Source organism: Hyalella azteca, unplaced genomic scaffold, assembly GCF_000764305.2.
Source record: "Hyalella azteca isolate HAZT.00-mixed unplaced genomic scaffold, Hazt_2.0.2 contig12448, whole genome shotgun sequence".
Taxonomy (NCBI): domain Eukaryota; kingdom Metazoa; phylum Arthropoda; class Malacostraca; order Amphipoda; family Hyalellidae; genus Hyalella; species Hyalella azteca.
In genome coordinates this window covers 10768-31936 of record NW_025942407.1, presented here as the reverse complement: position 1 = coordinate 31936, position 21169 = coordinate 10768, and the positions used below count along the sequence as shown (strand labels likewise).

Here is a 21169-nt window from a genome sequence, read left to right as displayed (position 1 = left end):
TATTTTCTTATTCATCGTGGCTGATAAAAAGGCAATTCTGGGCACCTCCTGCAAAGCGTTTACAACGAAACTGTTCTGCATATACAGCGATTGCTTAGTGTTTATTTTCCAGTTGTGTTTTTCCATTTCCAAAGAGGCTTTACTGTTTAATTCCAGTATACATCCTCGCATAAAAACAGTGCGAAGGGAAAATAAAACAGGCTGATGCAGTCAGACTCCAAATAAAGTGCAATCGTGACGAGCTTACCAGTCCTGATTTCAGGGAGCGACTGCAGACTCGAGGCAGAGCTGACGTCGTCGGCGGCCGAGTTGTCGGTTGTCAAGGCCTGCTGCCGCTTTGTTAATGTTCGCGGCCTGCGACCGTATAGTGTCGGTTTTCAAGGCCTACGGCGTTTTTGTTGATTTTCATGTCCTACGGCCCTATATTGGGTGTCAAGTAATACGGCAAAATTTTCGGTGTCAAGTAATACTACAGTATATTGTCGGATGTCGACGCCTACGGCCGTATATTTTCGGATGCCAAGGCCTTGTATATTGTGATCTCTGCAGCAAAATGGTATCAATCTAGTGGAGCTGTTATCCCGCAGGTCGCGGTTTTTGTCCCGCAGGTCGCGGTTGTTGTCCCGCAAGCCGCGGTTTTTGTCCCGCAAGTCGCGGTTGTTGTCCCGCAAGTCGCGGTTGTTGTCCCGCAGGTCGCGGTTATTGTCCCGCAGGTCGCGGTTGTTGTCCCGCAAGCCGCGGTTGTTGTCCCGCAAGCCGCGGTTGTTGTCCCGCAAGCCGCGGTTGTTGTCCCGCAAGCCGCGGTTGTTGTCCCGCAAGCCGCGGTTGTTGTCCCGCAAGCCGCGGTTGTTGTCCCGCAAGCCGCGGTTGTTGTCCCGCAAGCCGCGGTTGTTGTCCCGCAAGCCGCGGTTGTTGTCCCGCAAGCCGCGGTTGTTGTCCCGCAAGCCGCGGTTGTTGTCCCGCAAGCCGCGGTTGTTGTCCCGCAAGCCGCGGTTGTTGTCCCGCAAGCCGCGGCTGATGTCCTGTTATCCAACAGATCGCTGCTGCTGTCGCTGTTATCCCGCGTGGCGCAGCGCCCCTTTAACATGACCGCGTGGTCAACGTCCGCCATATGGACCACACAATTGCCTCGGTCATCTCATTTGGATTGCGAGCTGCACGGCGTTTTAATTGTTGTTTTCCACGTGCCCTTACGTTAGCAATTCAGATGAATTAATTTAATTGTTAATACTTTTTCTCTCACACTTCCAATATTTTATTGTTTCTATAGCTGTTTTTCTATATTGCTTCTACGGCTGTTCTGAAAACTTATATTTTTTCGAAAAGGTTACCGGATTATCTCCATTACATTCTGGCCTCCCCGAAATACATTTATATAAATGTATATATCTTTTTTTGTCTATTCTATTCATGTCTGACCAACTTAAATATGTATTTTTCTTGCCTGCAGAGAATGCGTCCGGGACACAAGAATATGAGTTGTATTTATTTATGCTGCAATTACTCCCGCTTATGAGCGCAGGTCTTGTCATATTACAGCGTCCGTCCTGACGGCTAACGAAACATGGCGGGCGGCCTCCGCAGATTTATGAAGGCATTTCCCAAGCGCATTTATCGCCTCCGAAATGAGACCAGCCCCGACCGACACAGCGCATCCTATTTTTTGGTCGCCCGCGATAGCTCGAGTGTCGCAGACTCTCTTGACTCTAAATTTGTTTGTTTATTTTTTGTGCGTTGGATTTTTTAATCAAACGACCAGCGACAGATAATGGCTTCCGAAAAAGTCGAGGCAGACAAATGTTGAAACTTTCTTACGCTGTTGTCTTGCTTAATTGAAATTCACTGCCTATTGACGTGATGAAGACTCATTATTATTTTTGACAGATTGAACGGATTGTGCCTATTGTCATCGTTGTTAAATCCATCTTTTTGAACTATCCTATTGAAAATCCATTTTGATGTGAAAATTTTCAGCGGCCGCATAAAATTCTTCATCTGTTATCTTAACTTCTGGTTGAATGGAGCCGCTTTCGAAGGCCAGAGCCGTCGCTCAAGCCGTAAGTGGGAGCCGATGGCCCGCTTGCCTTATCATTCGCGAGTGCTGGCTTCTCTGATACAACGGAACCGACACTACTAACGACACTATACATGTTCGATGTTTGTACGTAAATACAGCCCCAATACGCGACACTGGTAAGTGATGAATTCTTGTGGCCAACAACATATTACTTGGCGTTTTCTGCTCTTTGTGGTTTTTGCAGGCGTCCGAATTGATGTGTTTCTGACAGTTTGTTGAGCTATGGCAGCATGTGGATATGCTTGAGAATTTTTCAACACGTGTTGGCAACTAGTCCGACCTTCACCATCCGCGATGAGCACTCAAGCTTGCAATCGCTCGGAGCTGCCGCAGTTACGCTGCTCCTGTAATAGTGTCGTTAAAATGTAATTTACGGCAGACGCCCTAGGAAGGCCATTTGCAACATCGATTAAAGTCGTCATGGGGCTGTAAAGAGCTATTTTTATATCAAATTGTGCCATTTGACCGAATAAATGATTTAACAAATAAATTGAGCGTGTCGTGTGTAAATGATGCTGGCAAATCTTGTGTAATTTGCGCGACAGCATTCAGTTCAAGAGTGTCATGCTGACAGTCAAATTAAACTCTGGAAAATGTTAGCATGATATATGGGTTGTGTTTATAAAAATTAATTTAAGAGTTACATTCATGACAGACACTTGTTGAGATGCTTAACCATTGTTGATCGATGGAAACCTATTCATTGCATCATTGAGTTGAAGTAATCAAATGGTATACAGAGTTAACCCTTTGAGTGTGTCGAAGCTGTATGCCATTAGAGGCCTTTTTAACCTTTGCAAATGATCTATCACATACGTATATGCGCTTATGCTAATAACCTTCATGTTTTTGTGTCCCGCAGATGTACCCGGACCGAGACATTACCAACATCGTAGAGTCGTCCCACTACGTTCAAGTCCCGAATTTCTGTCGCGTTGGACATAACAAATGCAAATTTTCTTCATGGGTCAAGCCCTACCGCTGTCTCGGTAAGTCTTAATTACACGTGCCTGCGGACTGCTTCTCTGTACGGCCACACAAGGCGGGACTAATGTGGCAAATCCATCGTCTGCAAATTGCATGCATTTACCCTTTAGTGTCACTGATCGAGGGGCTGTAGAGTTGTGGATTATCGAGCGTAGGGCGATTTATTTGTAAATTTATTCTCACTCCGATCAAAAAAGAAGCCAAGCAAATTCAATTCAATGCGTAATGATTAAATAAAAAGAATAATATCATAATTTGCAAATAGATTAAATAAAAAATGTTTTCGCTCCCAAATAGGTATATTTTGAGTGTTTTCTTTTTGTGATATTGGGATTTTGCATTGTTACATGTGTTCGTTTTCTTCCGTTGTCTTTGTACAGCGCTCCCACCAATGAAGTTTAAAGAATTATGTCTACGAAATATTATTTTTATGGGGAAATCGTAAGAAATGTCTCTAATTATCAATAAGTATTAAGATGGTATTGAATTCCAGTGCCGTGTTTCCTTTTGTCAGAAGCCCTAAAGGCGATTGGGCTAATTAAGTATATATATATACTATATTTGAAAGTCTAAACTCAAATCCGCATCTGACGTGTCGGTGCTGTTTCGATCGAAGCGTTAGATGCACTTTATATTTTTGCAATCAAATTAAATAAAATCGACGCTTATATTAAAAAAAAATTCTGGTTCCAAATTTTTTTTATTGTCGCCGACGAGGTGCTGCGTGGTCATCAGGCTCATCCTGTACATAAACCTGATGCTTTAATTATGACGTGAATTTATCAGCCAATCACTGTTTTACAATTAAACTTACAATGCTTATGAAGTTTTTACCACGATTTTTAACCCCACATTTTGTATCGTCGAACTTGCGATATTCGGTTTTGTTCTTTTATTAGGTGTTGTTTATACGGTTTTCTCTTAATAAAATACTGTCTATCCTCCTTTGAAAATAATAGACGGAATAATTGAATAATACCTCCTTTGAAAATTATTTTACTTCTTTTGTCGGCACATTTCGAGTTGATCAGTGGCCACCTATATGCCGACCAAGTTTCGACCAAGACTACTTGTAGGCTATCGAAAAAAATGCCGTCGCTATCGGGATAAATCGGCCTTAAAAGAACCAGGAAGCAATTAGTTGGAGTACCGGCGCCCTGTTTCTTGTGTATTGAAGAGGGAGATAAAACATGCGGATGGCGATAAAGAAAGTTCATGTGAAAGGAAGCTCCTAATTTTTATTATTGCAAGGAAAAAAATTATATTTCAATAGGTGCGAAAGCTACCTCAGGGATCAAAATTAATTATAACTAATTAAATTGTTGAACCGGATCGAAAACGAAGCAAGAACGAAATTAAAATTAATGTTTCGATTCTAACTGTACATCAATAATCATTTATACATTTGAATATTGTCAATCTTATATGCTGAACAAATTTGCTTTTCTGGCTTACTTTCTTCCTCGATGAAAGAAGTTACCCGCTGTTATGGGAAAGAGAAATTTGCGTAATCAGTGAACTTTTGAAGTTAAAATGGGTCGAATTGCTTGACTAAAGTTCAATTTTTCGTATGGCAATAACCACGTAGCACATGGTAGTTATTTTTGATTAATCGGTTTAAATTAAGCCAGAAATACAAATACTATAACCCAATGACTCCATTCCTCGAAATATGTTTTTTATTCAATTAAAAAAACCCTTACCTACTGAATTAATGAATATTTTTCAATGACATTAGGCTCGTATTAATCATTATTGAATTAATGAATATTTTTCAGTGACACTTACTATGCTGATATTAATTTCTAGAAAGATATTGACTGTCATTTTTTTTCATAAGTAATATTTGTGCGTTGCAGAAGGACAGTTCCAGTCAGACGCGCTGCTGGTACCAGAAGGTTGCATGTTTGACCACATCCACAACCAGTCTCGCTGCTGGCAGTTTGACCGCTGGAACACAACTGCTGACGAGGCCTGCAAAGCCCGAAAGCCTTCGCTTCATCTCATGTCTTTTGCGATGCTCCTGCCCTGTGGCATCGACGTCTTCTCCGGCGTAGAGTTCGTCTGCTGCCCCAAGACTTACAAAGGTCTTGTCCTGATTCTTTTTAGCCCATTTTCTCATTTATGGAAAAAATAGCGCTATTGTGCTCGCCATGTCCGTCCGTCTGTCTGTCTGTCCGTCCGTCCGTGACTTCACGTTTTCGTCGACGAGAAAATGCGCTCTCTGTCATTCACTGCAGTGACTACTGAGTTATATATATTTTTTTATTTCACGAGTAGACTTCTCTGCGTTGACGAATTACGGTAAAAGGATATTTTTTGAAAGTCTGATGTTCTTCATGCAAAATCCGCTCATTCAACGCCATTACGACAGTAGTCTCGCTCACATCGGTTATTTTGTGCCCCCACATGAATGGGTCAAAAGTGAGGATTCTAAGTAGAAGAAATTTATTTTCCACCACTGGAAAATAATGACGATGTCAATCAATGGGTTTTGTAGTCTGGGACTAATATTCCATACGCGTACTATATAATAGACCTAACACACCTGTTATATATTTAAAAAGTTGAGCGCTAAAAGTAGACGTATTAAGCGAGAAAAGAAAGACGTATTGAGCGAGAAAAAATCTAACTCAGTACTCACTGCAGTGAGTGATAGATGCTCCTTAAGCCAGAAATACAAATACTATAACTCGTCGACGTATAAATACGCATTTTCTCGTCGACGAAAACATGAAGTCACGGACAGACAGACAGACAGACAGACATGACGAGCACAATAGGGCATTTTTTCCATAAATTAGAAAATGCAATAAAAAAAAAGGTATTGAGCGTTGAAAATCGACTTATTGAGCAATGAAAATTGACGCATTGAGCAATGAAAAAAGTCGCATTGAGCGTTGGAACATGACATTTTTAGCGACGAAAATTGACGTATTGAGCGCCGAAAACTGACTAATTGAGCGATAAAAAAACACGGATTTGGTGATAAAAATAGGCGTATTGAGCGATAAAAATACACGTATTTAGCGATGAAAATAGACGTATTGAGCGAGCATGACTGAGGGAAGACGTGCATATGTCACGCAGGTCGCGCCCAGGCTCGGTCTCAGCAGCTGGAGGAGCCTCTGGCGCTCCCCTCCCTGGACCACCGCGCCCCTCCCGCCCCTCCTGCTGACGCCAGCCCCACCTCGTCCAGCTCCCCCTCCTCTGCCCACTCCATGCCCACCACGGCCCCTCAGGTGGGTCACATTGCCATGATGTTTCACCTTTCCATTTCTATGAAATTTTCTACATCAATCATCACGCGAGTCGGCTCATTAATGGCCTTGATATGGCAATTGTGATATCATCACAATGTTGAAGCTCCAAGTGCTGTACTTACGAAACTTGCTTTAGTGGACGTAGCTGCCGATTTCTTGTCTGTGATTGGTGAGTTTAGATAGAAAAGCCCTTCAGTAATTGGCTGGCGCAATAAAAAAACTCTTATAACTATTTTTAAAAGTACGGAGCCTGTTCTATATCTCCCGTTCCCTTCACGCCTGATTCAAGTTGTTCGCTGATAAAATTATCCTAGTCTCCCTCGCGTGTCTCGTCTTCGGATGATTTTTTGAATCTTTTCTTCTTTTGAGCTCACTTTTCTGCCGCTGCTGATACGAGGAGACGGAACTTTTTTTTAGCTCTATTTCAGACATTAAAAAACTTCATTTTGTTCGCTAGCGAACAGAGCTGAAATAACAAACGTGTCTGCTTCACTCACGTGTATCCAGAGTCATCTGCTGATTGAGGATTCCTTGCAACAGTCACCAGGAATGTATTGCCATGTGAAGAGTATTCTATTGTTTTTTTTTATATATTGTTGCGAAAATTTTGTGCTGAACTGGATATGAATGTGTTCTAGTCCGGCATTCAAATAAGAAATGATTCACAGCGTCTAGATGAATGAACGTGTATCGTATAGCTTGTGAGCCTTGTGTGATGCTCAAAGATCTCACTTGGCGCTGGCAACATACGCAGGTTCGTACACTTGGTTTTTACGCGTATAGGTATTTTTAATGCGATTATGTACAGTTGCAATTTGTTCTCTTATAGTCCTCGCCAGCTCGTCTCTAAAGCATTAATACATAAAACCTTGGAATGTTCATAACCTAGAGTACGTAAGTTTCTAAACCTAAATTGAATACCTATAATGAATCATTACTGGGAGATTTCATTTGTTTGCATTTTTTGAATTTGCAAGATCTATTTTATGTTCGATATTTTGGGCATCCAGTAATTGGTGAGCTCTAAAATTCCTATCCAATACGTTTTCGTAGCTAGTATATCGCCTGTGGCTCTTCTTGCGATTCAGAATAGATTCTTGCAAATTTGACGAATAATAAATTCGTTGCTCAATTTCCGAGGAGCTTATGAAATTGAAGTGGATAAAAGATATAGCTAGTGTAAATCCGTTATATATAGTTGACGACTTACTAATTATTATATTGCGTTCTATTTGAGTCAGATCAAGCAGAAAATTGAATTACTTGCGAACGCCGGGATTGCGAACTGAGGCCATGCAGGTAGATCCTTTACTGAGTAGTAGATCGCACTCCATGCCCACCACGGCCCCTCAGGTGGGTCACATTGCCATGATGTTTCACCTTTCCATTTCTATGAAATTTTCTACATCTATCATCACGCGAGTCGGCTCATCAATGGCCTTGATGTGGCAGTTGTGATTGACGGTCATTAGATTGCGTACTTGTGTAACCCAAGATTCAACAACTACTATGACTAAATTGCGATTGGAATTTTAGTGATGGATTTTAATCGGTTTATTTCTTAAGACAACAAGCAAGGGACTAAATTTATCGTTTCCCCGCGTGTCTTCCCCAGGAGGTAGGCACCCGTGACTCTTACTTCAGCCGCTTCGACCCCCATGAGGAACACGACGCCTTCAGGAAGGCCGAGCAGCGCCTCGAGGAGCGACACCGCGACAAGGTCTCCAAGGTGGGCCGCTTGGTGGCGAGCTGTGGACGTGTTGGGGACGAACATGTAGCGTCTTGATGATGGACATGTAGCGTCTTGATGATGGACATGTAGCGTCTTGATGATGGACATGTAGCGTGTTGATGACGTGTTGGGGATGAGCATGTAGCGTCTTGATGATGGCACGTAGCGTCTTGATGATGGACATTACCAACACGTCTTGTTGACGTGTTGGTAATGGACATGTAGCGTGTTGGTTAAAAACGTGCAGCGTGCATGCTCATGGACATGTTTCGTGTTGGTGACGGTTGGTGATGGACGTGTAGCGTGTTGGTGATGAGCGTTTAGCGTGCTGATAATACGTTTCTTATAAACGTTGAGCATGTTTGTGACATTTTAGTTATTAACATTTAACGTCTTGTTCATACATTTCATTTAAACTCATGTACATAATCGTGAAATGGTTCTGGATAGTTATGAACATTTGCCACGTTGACGTAACGCTAAGAGTGTCTATAATTGCGCAAAATGACGCTTGAGCAATGAACATGCAACATGTTGGTGACATGGCGGTTGATCTTACGGTTACATTTGTGTTAACCATTTACTTGTGCATGTCAATGACGTGTACATATCAGTTGCGAGTACCTAGCAATTACGTGTACTTACCACCGTGACGGCCATTAGATTGCGTGCAGTCACTGCAGCAAGTTCCTGGCTGCGTGTAGCGACTGCCATGAATAAATGACGGCTTGGTTAACGGCGCTGGCGTGGCCGGGCTACTTCCGTAATTCGAGTCCCAAAAGTTATCTAGTTAACGACTAACTTTGCCTCCCCTCACTTGCCCTCACTCTCTTCCTTCCCTGCCTGCGCATCCCTCTTACGTTATTCCCTTCCAGGCGCAATGGAATTAATTTACAAGATGCACCTCAAAACTGAACTTCCTGAGTCATGTTAATGGGCTGTGGAGCTGCGAGTACAGTGGCCCGCAGTCCCATGATATTCTTAGGGTTTAGTAGCCCGCAGTCCCATGATATTCTTACGGGTCTGGCCCGCAGTCCGATGATATTCTTACGCGTCCAGTGGCCCGCAGTCCCATGATATTCTTACTCGTCCAGTGGCCCGCAGTCCGATGATATTCTTACGCGTCCAGTGGCCCGCAGTCCCATGATATTCTTACTCGTCCAGTGGCCCGCAGTCCGATGATATTCTTACTCGTCCAGTGGCCCGCAGTCCCATTATACATGACGCGCAGCAACATTAGTTACACTAAGAAGGATCTCTGCCGGCAGATCCTGAAGGAATGGAGTGAGCTCGAGGTGCGTTACCAGGAGCTGAAGAAGAGCGACCCACACGGGGCGGACCAGTTCAAGGAACGGATGACTCATCGCTTCCAGGTGAGTCTTGTTTAACAGCGTGGCTTGCTGCCTTACTTGACTTGTTTTTCTCTACTCTTACTCAGTTACAAATTAATTTTTTCTCCGCTTTACAAGTATGCTACCGTTTTTCTCCAGTTTCTCCTTACATTTCGATGTAACTTCAAAAAAATTATCCATTTTTTTCTTCACTTCCACATTTCTTCGAAATTCCTTCTTCTTCCATCACTTTTTATAGTTTTATCTAAGTTAATAATATTTTCCAATTTATTTCTGGTTGTGCATTGCAATATTTTCGGCCTCATCGTCTATTTTTCATATCGTTTTGATTTTACAATTTCTTATAGGTAGTCAAATTGGAACGTGGAAAATTCGCTATGGTGTTGCGCTGCGTTTGCTTCAAGGTTTGAAGTTTAAGTTTTTTGAAATATCAAGTTCACACAATATACCTAGTATGAACACAAGTGCACACACAAATACCCCAGTATAGTTCACACAAGTTCACGCACATATACCCCTGTATAGTTCACACAATATCACACTGAGTCCACGTGGTCCCAAGTTTTAACCAAGAATTGTTCACTTTTTACTCCCTAAAAAGTCGGGGCTCATGATGCGTTTCTAACTATAATTTATTAACTTCAATATTTCAAACTATTTAATCGGTAGGTCCTTTTAGTTCACTTTTGTTTTGAGAATTTAATGGTAATTTCATTTTCATAGGTTCTGAATTCAATTAATCATTAAAACCCTTACGTGCCTTACGTAAGCGTGCCTTTCTATTTTTGACATCACTGGAAGGTTAATGCAATAAATTGTGCACTCTGATCCAAAATTTTTGGCTGGGCATTCACTATTTCACATCCTTTCAATGGACTTGTCACTTGTAACCTCTTGCTTTTACTTGTTCTTATTCATTGTCATTGATCACAAATTAACAGCGCTATATGAATAAGTGTTCGCAATTACAACGGACGCAATTGATTTTTGTTGGACGCTTCTGTTTATTCTGGGAATCGTTGATCTTAATAACTATTTATTTATAATGTTTCTTCATAAATATATCAGTCTTTATTTCTTCCATAATCATAACATAACATAATATAATAATATAATCAAAATAGTATCATATAATCTGAGAGTATAAATGGAGTTGTTAAGACATGAATATTGTGCGTGCAGTCGACGGTGGACGCTGTGGAGGCCGAGAACGAGGCTGAGAAGCACCAGCTGTCGGCGCTGCACCAGCAACGCGTCGTGGCGCACATCAACGAGATGAAGCGCGAGGCCATGACCTGCTACACCCGCGCCCTCAGGGAGACCCAGCCAAATGTGCGTACTCTGGTGCATAATATCTACTGTGATAGTACCTATAAGATGAATAATTTACTGCATACATACTAGACACAGCATTAAAGGTGGCGATGACCTGCTACACCCGCGCCCTCAGGGAGACCCAGCCAAATGTGCGTACCTTGGTGCTGCTTATGGTGCCTAGTACGGTAGTACCTACCTATAAGATGAATAATTCACTGCATACATACTAGACACGGCATTAAAAATAGCGATTACCTGCTACACCCGCACCCTCAGGGAGACCCAGCCTAACGTGCGTACCTTGGTGCCGCTTATCGCCAGCCAACATTACTGAGGACTGAGGAGCATTAGACGCAATGCTATATGTTATGGATTCAACACACGTGTAAATGTGTCTGCAGAAGCTACCTGAAGCATTGCGTCTAATTCTCCTCAGTAAGGTTGGCTCCGCTATTTTGCACTGTTTTTTATTAATAGGCATCGTTGCTACTACTGCTTGACTGAAGAAGTGTCAAATACTATGTTCGTGCAGACCCACAAGGTGCAGAAGTGTCACATACTATGTTCGTGCAGACCCACAAGGTGCAGAAGTGTCACATACTGTGTTCGTGCAGACCCACAAGGTGCAGAAGTGCCTGCAGAAGTTGCTACGCGCGCTCAATAAGGACCGCCACCACACCGTGTCCCACTACAAGCATCTCCTCAACACCGACTTCAGGGCCGCTGAGCGCGAGCGTGACTCCACGCTACAGCATCTCAGCGACCTCGACCGCATGACTAACCAGGTGCTTCAAACGCTTTTTATATCAAATATATTGCATAATAGACGATATAAACTGGAGATACGAGATGATATTAAGGTATCTCATTGACCTCAATTGCGCTTCGAATCAGATGCTGCAGATGCTTTTAGCATTTCAAATGCGACGTCAAGACATGGTGAACTAAAATGATGGTGTTGCACAGAGCCTGCAGATGTTGCAGCGTCACCGTGAGCTGTACGAAAAGATGGGCCGCCTCATGCACGACTACGCCAACAGCCTGCGCAAGAAGGACACTACGCCTGCTGAACTCAGCCCTGACTCCTCTTTCCTGCTCTCACAGGAAGGTCGGTTTGTGGGGCTTTTTTTTTATTTTAAACCTTTATTCCCGGAGGGTGAACTTGTTGCGACAAATTTTGATATGAATATCAAAGAAATAGTTTTATCTAAACTTAGATTAAGAGATCACCTTATGCTACCTACCTGCGGTAACTCTTGTTACTATGTTTTTAGATACACTTGAGGAAAGAGTTTGTCATCTTGCGACGAGATTTTGTGACCAGATTTTCAGGTATAAATGGCATTGACGACGGGTAATGTATCTGAGAACTAAGGGTTGATGCATTGATAGTCTTATCGGGAACAGATCTCTTGCGAAATAAACAACAATACTTCGCAATTTATTGACAAGCTTTTTCGAATGCAGAAGAGAACGCAAGCAGCGAGACTCGCACCGACGACTACGAAGAAGACGATGCCGATGACGACGCAGAATATGACGATGCTGAGGAGGATCACAGCCAGGAGCCTGACGAGGTACAACTTCGTCTTGATATCTCTGGTGTAAAAACATCTCACGCCTACTTGAATAACGAGTTCATAGAATACGTGAATACCGAATAAAAAACTGTTTCAGCTCGGATTTTATCAGTGGAAAAACTAATGCTATTTGTTAAAAAATTGTCTTTAGGCTTTACGATACTTGAGCGCTAATTTGCGCAGAATTGACGAGTTTAATTCGAGTATCATTTAAACATTACCGTATATACTTGAAAAACATTAGAACCACGATCGAGGGGCGTGATTATACCAATGGGAGGATGAATTTACTAAAACTAAAGCGCGTTGTTGTAGTTTGTTTCGTTCCGTGCAGCAGCTTCCAAGCTTTTGATGTTGCTTGCACACCATGAGTCTTGCATTGCATTCTCAAAAATAATTTTCACCTTCGGGTTCATCAGAAATAATGTAAAAGAATCAACCTTAGTTTCAGAAAAGCGAGTGTAATTTTTTATTATTGTCACCCACAAATAACGCAGAGCGACGAAGTAAAGGCTGGAAGTGAAGAGCCTGTGGAGACGCCTGCTCCGTCCAGCACAGATACTCCTGCTCCTGCCTCCTCCACTGCCGTGCCAGCTCCCTCTGCAGGTACTCAGGTTGATTTACTTTCAAATGAGCGACCATTTTTCAAATTGATTTGGCCAGTAAATAATTGAAAATAGCTATCCATGGATGAATTAATTAACATTATTCCATTTGAATGCGTTTTCAATTTGGTCGATGATGGATGGAAACAAGACATAGGTACGTTATTTGGGATAAACAATTACATCTGTCTCATTGACTTCGTTAGAAGAAAAACAAACTTGAAGGAAAATGTGAATAACAGATGAGAAATATTCAGATAATTTATTTTTTACGAGCAGCAGTGTTTCCAAACTCTTCAGGAAAGAAATGAATTAATCTAGATCCATTGTAACCCTCAGTTTCGGGCGCAACGAAGCTAGAAGAACCCGAAGACGTTGCCGTTAGTTTCGGCCAGCCTCCGCACGTCGAGGTGTCCTCGTCCTCCTCATCGTCAGACGAGCAGCAGACGACCAAGGACAACAGCACCGCGGACGAGGCTGTCGCCGTGACTCATCATCAGGAGGCGCCCCTAGCGGCACATGCCCAACACCACGAGCTGGTGCACGAACAGACCGTGAGTGTTGCTGGTGCACGAACAGACCGTGAGTGTTGCTGGTGCACGAACAGACAGTGAGTGTTGCTGGTGCACGAATAGACCGTGAGTGTTGCTGGTGCACGTTGTGATAACTTAAAAGCTTAATGATTCTAGGTCTTATTAGCTTTTAAGAATTTTAGGTAATAACGAAATCGAAAAAAATAAGCATTGTATTTTTTGAAGTCTTCAATAAAAAATACGTAACTCGTCAAAGCTGGTTAATATTTAATTGTTTCATAACCTAAATAACTGCTGTGCAGGGCTACAGCGTGCGGACCGCCAGTGGCTCTCCAGCAGTGAGCGGCAGCGAGAGCCGCGGCGTGTACTTCACGCTGGCGTTCGCGGGTGTGGCGCTCATGGCGGCGATGGTCGTGGGCATCGTGGTGCTGCGCCGCCGCGCCGTGCGTCATCCTTCCCAGCAGGGCTTCATGGAGGTCGACCAGAACGCCACGGTCATCACGCCTGAGGAGCGACACGTTGCCAACATGCAGGTCAACGGCTACGAGAATCCCACCTACAAATTCTTCGAGGAGAAGTAAATGACGGTCGTAGAGAAGGGAACGGCCTAGGAGAGAAGTATGGCGGCGAGAAGTGTGATAGGCAAAGAAAGTCATATAGCAGTTGAGAAGTAAATGGTTGAAGGAAGATGGAACCTATCGTGGCATATGTGTGTAAAAATGTGTGCGAAATAGCGGGGTATCAAGTTGGGAATTGTCTGGGAAGGTCTGGAAGATGTAGGAGAAAAGATCATCGGTCAAGGAAAGAAAGATTTAGATCATCTGCGATACTGCTTCTTAGATTGCTCGTAAAATTCTTGAAGTTGTCTTCAAAGATTAGGCTTTCAGAGCAAGCTGGGATAAATAAGCTGTCTTAATTAGAACGAAATCGAAGACGATGTGTTTACAGGGCTTGAGTAATGCCCTTCTCGGAGATTCCATTTATTTTTGATCTCCACCCCAAAAATTTCAATCTATGTCTCTTGAGATTTGAGTGTTCTCTCGAAGAACAATTTAATGCCAGTTGAATGTATCGCAGTCGAGCTTGTCAGTCGTTGGTAATTTTCGAGAAAATTAAGGCGGGAGAGCGCCGTACGTTACCAATGTAGTCGCTTTTTGTGTTGCTTGTGTAGATTTGATCATTAGTTATTGAATAGTTATATGCACGGTTGGGAATTCCTCTGACTTGAATACTTGGCGGGGACAGAAATCATCCCCCCGCTCGAGCGTCTCCTCTCCTGGTCCTCAAGCGAGTACAAGCTTGACGCTACAGGACGATGACGACTGCAAATTTTATGTTTGGATGACTTCAGTCCATCGTAGTTAATGTGTCTATACTTATTATTATAAATACAAGAACTTAGCTGTGTAAGGCCATTCTATCACTAATATATAGGTTTTGTGTGATCATCAATAGAAATTAATTTGGCATGCACTCAACTCAAATTATTTTTGTTGACGCAATGTTACTCAATTTTCATTCTAACGCTGCTCTAATTAATTGAACTTATCTAAATCATTTATTCTGGCACCAAATCAGCTGAAATCCATTCTCATATACGTTTTAGAATAGAAACTTTTGGTGCTTTAAATTACTTGGAGAGTTTGAAACTATTGGCAGATTCTTATTGTATCTGAGATTTTGTTTCTTGTACTGTCTTTAATAAGATCTAGATGTGAATACCTAATTTTAATATTTCTATCTCATTCCTTATAAGCTCTGTGAGCATCTAGTTGCAAATCTCAAATATTGCATTCACAAATTTTTTTTAACTCTTCTATCTTCTCACAATATATATTTTTTTTTGTTTTCACGTATTGCAAAGCCAATTTTAGAGTCATGTACTCTCATTAATTTATATTATGTGAATTTATTATTGTGTCTCCTACAATTTGACACCACAAAATTTTACTGAGAAACTCAAAGCTTGACGAGTGCTAAGCTGTAGTTCTGTATCTGACCACAACTTCTGTTGAATGTTCTCCAAGCGGCAGCTGTATGTGAGTGTTAGCCTTTAACAATGATCTGTAGCATTTGTATATATCGCTGTTGACTTTGTTTCATCACTAGGCGCTTTCATGTCATCTGTTACATATCCTTACCTCTGCCTCACAAAACTTTCAAACCTGCTGGCCATCTTTTAAAACTGATTTAAAATACGACTAATCACAGCCGGTTGATTGTATTTCGCGACTTACTTTTCTCTCGGCCTTGAAAGTTTTTTTTTTTCGACGTTTGGACCATTAATCATAGCTGACTTAGTGCCATGCTGACTTTAATGATTTATTTGCTGCTCCTAAGGCGAGTATTTAGCCTCCCCTAGTCTTTCTAGAGCCCTCACCTGTTTAGTGACCTCCAGAAATATTTTCAGATGCGAGAGATTATAATTATCACCATAAAGATAGTATCTTTAGATCTTTAATGAAATTGTCCGTCTAAAGGATATTGTGATCACGCGCCCCAGTATCGTCTCTTTTGCCTGCCATCTTGTTTGGTAACTCGATGGTTTTTCGTATCCGAAATATTGGAATGTTACTATTGTATTTTGTTATTGTCACATCAGTGTGGAAGTTTTACCACTGCAGTACGTACTTAAGGAATCTATAAGTAAGAAATTTTGATGTTCGGCCGCTCTATCACTGCTGCTGCCGCCACCGTTGCCGCTTATCGTGTGCGCAATGTGAATTAATTGCTTCCTAAAACATTTACAATCTAACATCTGGTTAGAATGTATCGAGTTCAACCAAATCAGATAAATTCCTTTAATCATGAAATGGAATCAAGCAATCAGTTCAAATCATAGGTTTTTCAGATCATTGACGGTTTAGTTAATGTCTTAGGTTAAGGCCAATTTTATGTGTTTGTTTCGTGCCATGTGAACGGCATTAACATAATTCCTCATTTAGTCACATTCCTGATACTTTAGAGGGCGACTTTAGCCTTATTTGTCATGGGCTGTCATGGGCATGGCGCCACGCCGCGGCACTGAATACATTTTTATTATGATCAGGCTTCTATAAATAAGTACAGTCCCTCGGTTCAACAAGCTATTTCAATGGCATAAAAATGCTATTATTGAATATCTTAACTGAAAGATTATTAAATTGTTCATGAAACAACCTTTGACAAATAAGGTGAACTCGCCTATTGTAATAAGCTGACTATAAACCAGCGCATGCGTGAGCGTAGCGGGGCCTCGCCTTCTCTTGTGTACTTCTACCAAGTTTAGCTTAGAACTTCGCCTCAACTGCCTCCTCCAATCTTCGCTTTGCTCTGCATCTCATCTTAACACATTCAATCGGTCCATATTAAAAAAAAACATCTACTCTTACCTGCTATTGTAAACATGACCATAGTCACCGAATTCCTGCATTAATTTTTATTTCGAACTTATATTTCAGATGATTAGCACTGAAAACCACGCAGTAACATTTGGATCCTGATTTTAGCTTGTACTCATTAAAAAGAAATTTCACAGTAAATTTAGACCAAGTATGTCCATGAAAGTTAGCCATTGCTCTCGTTTCCTTCTGATAATATCGTATAGTCTATGTCTCCTGGCAATTACTGTATTCACTAGACTACTCCTACTATTGCTGCTGATACTACTACTAATGGCTCACAGGCTTATGAGACTAGCTCTGAATTGTAAACTAGATATAAAATACATGTCTTAACATTACCTGTATTATTTTATCCATGACAGAGTTATTTGAGAGTAGATTTTAATCACAGATGGTGAACAGAAACAGCACCTCTGTCCAAGACTCCGTTGCCAGGATCCACTTATGCCAATGAAACAAAAGGATAAGCTTAATTGTTCTTATGTTAATGTTCACGTATCAAGACACCAAATTAATAAAAAATACATAAGACACATGAACTGCATCAGGACACCGTCTAAGGCTTGGACATGAAATAATCTAAGCCCAGTCCTCCAAATAAATAACCTGTTGATCACAGAAACCAACATCCGGTCGTAGGCTTAGTGTTCAACTGCTTGAACGCTTCAAGTAAAAATAGCCTCTTATAATGTTAGCTTATACCTAGCAATTAAGCAGGGCAGACCAATTTTACTGCAACCCAATTTTCTAAGGACATGCAAGCCAATTTTAAAGAATATTTTGATATAAATGGAAGATAATATGTGACAAAACAGTTTGTTGGGGAGGACAATGCAGATCAGTCAGAAGCTTGTCAGCTGTTCCGTAGGTCTTCTTCATAGCCTTGTCCGAGTGTCTCAAGGGCTTTTATTTTCTTTGACGATGCAATCTTCTGGAATTCAATTTTCATAATTATGATGACTAAATAAATTAATATAGACAATTCTGGAAACAATTTTCTTTTTCTATTCTTGATCTTTAATTTCAAGGCTGGTGAGAAATTACACAGACTATTTTTAAATTCACTCAGGAATGCCACATTATTATCAAAAGGTATGGCAAATATACAAAAAGAGGGGTGCTAAGAAACTCTAATCTACTTCTTGAGTGGAGTGAAGACCAATATTTAATACGAACCAAATACTTCAACAGGAAATTCATCTCTCCAAGTAAAACTTACATGTAATTGAGAATTCTTTCAATGATAAATATGTTTCAGCAATAAATGAATAAGTTATTCACAACTAACCATTTGATTGAGGCGTCGCTTCACGAGTAAGTCAAAAAGCTCCATCACCGTCATCTCCTCTTCAGTTTTGTTGAGTTTAATGAAGTCGCACTCTCCTCTGCGACTGTGCTCTTCCCTTAAAATTGTTAATAGTAATTAAACCACATGGAGACTAATACTTCAAAATTTATTACATCTTTTAGCACAAGTTTCGTTCCTGCTGTATTTGAAAAAAACACTGAATGAATATTGAAATTAAATTTCAAAAATATTTCAAGTTATTGGATTGATACTAAATTTTCAAGTTATAAAACTCTACTATCAGAAAATAATGGTCAAAAACTTATACAGTATAATATCTCCACAGATGCTGAAATTTATCTGATTAGTCATGCAGGTGACTGGACATTAGACGGACATTAGGCTTAATTTGGGAATGTTCAAATGAATAAAAACAGCTGTCTGCAATCTGCATAACCAACCATGGGTCATCCTCCTCTTCCCATCCATCAAGCTCCTTGAGGCACACAAAACAACAGGCAAGGTCAGGCTCAGATTTACTGCCAGCAAAGTAAAAACCAGCTGCTGCCATCTGCAAAAAAAAAATCAATAAATTAAACTACTATACTAAATTCCAAGAAATATTTATCTTCATATAAATTATAACTTGCTGCATCTTGATGTGACTTAAGTTATGGGATAGCATATGAACAGTGTTATGGACACATTATTCCAGCAACCATAGACAAATTATTTACCATTGATGGCAATTATATATTTATTTAATTGCTATATTTAAGAACATTCTAATGAAGTAGAGCATCTCATTTGGACACCACAATGACCAGAGCTTGCACCTGAATATTATTGACAGGGTGCACAGTACCTACTGGTATTTAGAAAAAAATTCCATAACTTTTCCATGACTCTCCAATCTCCATGACCATCAATATAATTTTCCATGAATCGTATATGACAGGTTTAGCATTCATGACTGAAAGACTAAACATGCATATTCTATCTTACTATCATCTCCTACAGTTGATAAATAGCAAACATGTAAATGCATAGAGCAAGCAGACATAGAGTAACAAAAATGAGATATATCTGAAAATCAAGCCTAGACTGGTAATATTATGAATTCAATAGTGTCAACACAACAAATATTGAGTAATGCACACAAGATTATACATGATAATGTCAATACAGTTCAGAACACTCTTTGACACCACTGCCCTGACATTCAACTGGCAGCTATTTTATCAACTTTTCTTTAATGTTCAGTTCAAGAGTGTCTAGATTTATTTTCATAGATTGCCTCATGGCATTGAACTTTGCAATAACTTTCAAGTCCCCCCTTTCTCTGGATTGCTTCTGCGTATTCATCTGCTCAAGCTCCTGAAATGAAATCCAATGACTTTCCAGGCCTGGAAAATGAAAAATCAAATTCCATGACTTTCCAGGTTTTCCATGACCAGTATGCACCCTGAACAGTGAATGTAGGACAGTCTCAACTCATAATACTCATTGAGTCAACTTAGTCAAGTCAGTCAGGTGCATTGTGCATAAAATCAACAGGATTTAATATTCATGAATATGAATGAATAATTACTTACTTTTTCTTTAGTGCAGGCGCTTGGCAACTTGAAGGGCCAATTTTTAAAGGTTTTCAATCTATTTTTCTCAAAAAATAGGCTCAGTTCTTCACTTTTATCCATAATCACTGAGAATTAAAAGTGCTTACTTCAAACCTTCACAATCACACAATAATATTGATAAATACTGAAAAACAAAATGTAGCAACTAAATCTACACGACTAACACAAATGGCAATAAATTAAAAAAAGACAAACTACCAGCGAGCAAAGCAGCGACTAATTTGAAAAACTTCTGTCCTTTTACGGATTACAGTTAAAATGATTTTTTTTAAATTGCTTTTAAGACTTTGGGTATGAACAGATCACACCTCCCAGCCTGAGCACAACTGGGTTTCCTTGTACTATATTGCCACTCTGATTTAAAAGTAGATCTCTAAGGCCTCTCACCAGCCGGTGGGTGTTGTATGGAAGGAAGCACAAAAGAATTAGGCACTGGAAATTTTTCAAAGGTTGTTAACCATGTTGCATCCCAACAGGTACTGTCCAAGGCGACGAATTACTGCAGTTCTTCTTTTTTGAGGGATATCTTCTCCACCAAGAGCTGAGATGAGGTTCCAGGGAATCAAAAGATTCTCCAGAGCTGAGCAAAACTCCCTTTTCTGATCAGTGAAGAGTGAGCAGTACAAGATGAAGTGACTAATTGTCTTCCGCATTACACTCAGGGCATATACTGGAATTGGTTTGATTGAAATGGGCCATGTGAGCCCTTACACCAGCATGACCGAGACACAGACAGGCCACAGCACATTCAACCAAGCGAGGTAGTGGTCCATAATCCACATAAGTTACCATTCCTCCCAAGCTCAGCCTGAAGGTTCCTTTCCCTGACGACTGCACCTCCCCTGACTACCAAAGTGCCCAATATTCCAAAAATTTTGACTTCAACAAGCAGAGTCGCTCTCCAAAACACAAACTGGATCTTGCAAAACAATCATTTGAGTGTGCAAGGTTTGCAATTCTGTCAGCCACCTCATTACCATGGATGTTGGATGGAAACCCAGCATAAGTTTTTGAATTTGAGTGACGATTGAGCAATAGGAGCCATCCGATGGAGAAGACAAAAGCTGCAGTGCTGCTTGCAAATCAGTCAGTATCAGAATGGGCTTATTTTGCAGCAATACATTGGTTGTAGCAAGCTGCATGGCCTTGTATATTGCAAACAGCTCAGCCCCCAGCACAGTGTGCGCTGGATTCAACAGCCACCCAGTGGCCAAGCTGGTGGATGCCTGGATGGTAGATAAAGGCCAGCAGCAACCGATCCTGTAGCCGAACGCGATCCATCAGTATAAATCTGTACATGCTGAGGATAATGTTGTCTCCAAGTCTCTAAAGCAGTTTAGAGCAATTTCAGGAGCACACTGTTGACTGCAGAGCAGGGTTGGCAATGATTAAATCAAAATGATTAAATCATGTGA

General features: G+C 41.0%; 2 protein-coding genes across 4 annotated transcripts in view; one reads left to right on the top strand and one right to left on the bottom strand.

Annotated features, from left to right (window-relative positions):
• The window catches only part of LOC108674920 (amyloid-beta-like protein), a 49808-nt gene extending 32641 nt beyond the window's left edge, over positions 1–17167 (top strand). For both annotated transcript variants that reach the window (XM_018162901.2, XM_018162902.1), the window contains 12 exons: positions 2940–3066; positions 4924–5151; positions 6155–6306; positions 7943–8056; positions 9328–9432; positions 10594–10743; positions 11343–11513; positions 11695–11836; positions 12196–12305; positions 12806–12914; positions 13253–13467; positions 13749–17167. In XM_018162901.2, coding sequence (XP_018018390.1) covers positions 2940–3066; positions 4924–5151; positions 6155–6306; positions 7943–8056; positions 9328–9432; positions 10594–10743; positions 11343–11513; positions 11695–11836; positions 12196–12305; positions 12806–12914; positions 13253–13467; positions 13749–14027 — 1902 coding nt within the window. In that variant the 3' untranslated portion in view covers positions 14028–17167. The remainder of the gene's footprint in view (positions 1–2939; positions 3067–4923; positions 5152–6154; positions 6307–7942; positions 8057–9327; positions 9433–10593; positions 10744–11342; positions 11514–11694; positions 11837–12195; positions 12306–12805; positions 12915–13252; positions 13468–13748) is intronic.
• Positions 17168–17293: 126 nt separating this feature from the next.
• LOC108674921 (baculoviral IAP repeat-containing protein 5) lies at positions 17294–20800 on the bottom strand. Of its 2 annotated transcripts, none has more exons than XM_018162904.2 (4): positions 19713–20800; positions 18579–18688; positions 18118–18232; positions 17294–17757 (listed from the first exon to the last, which is right to left on the bottom strand). In XM_018162904.2, exons 1-4 carry the CDS (start codon positions 19812–19814, stop codon positions 17683–17685), a joined length of 402 nt encoding a protein of 133 aa, XP_018018393.1. In that variant the 5' UTR covers positions 19815–20800; the 3' UTR covers positions 17294–17682. The 2 variants fall into 2 exon arrangements, with proteins under 2 accessions (XP_018018393.1, XP_018018392.1); XM_018162903.2 differs by having other exon boundaries at positions 17294–17760; positions 19713–20701.
• Positions 20801–21169: the final 369 nt, after the last annotated feature.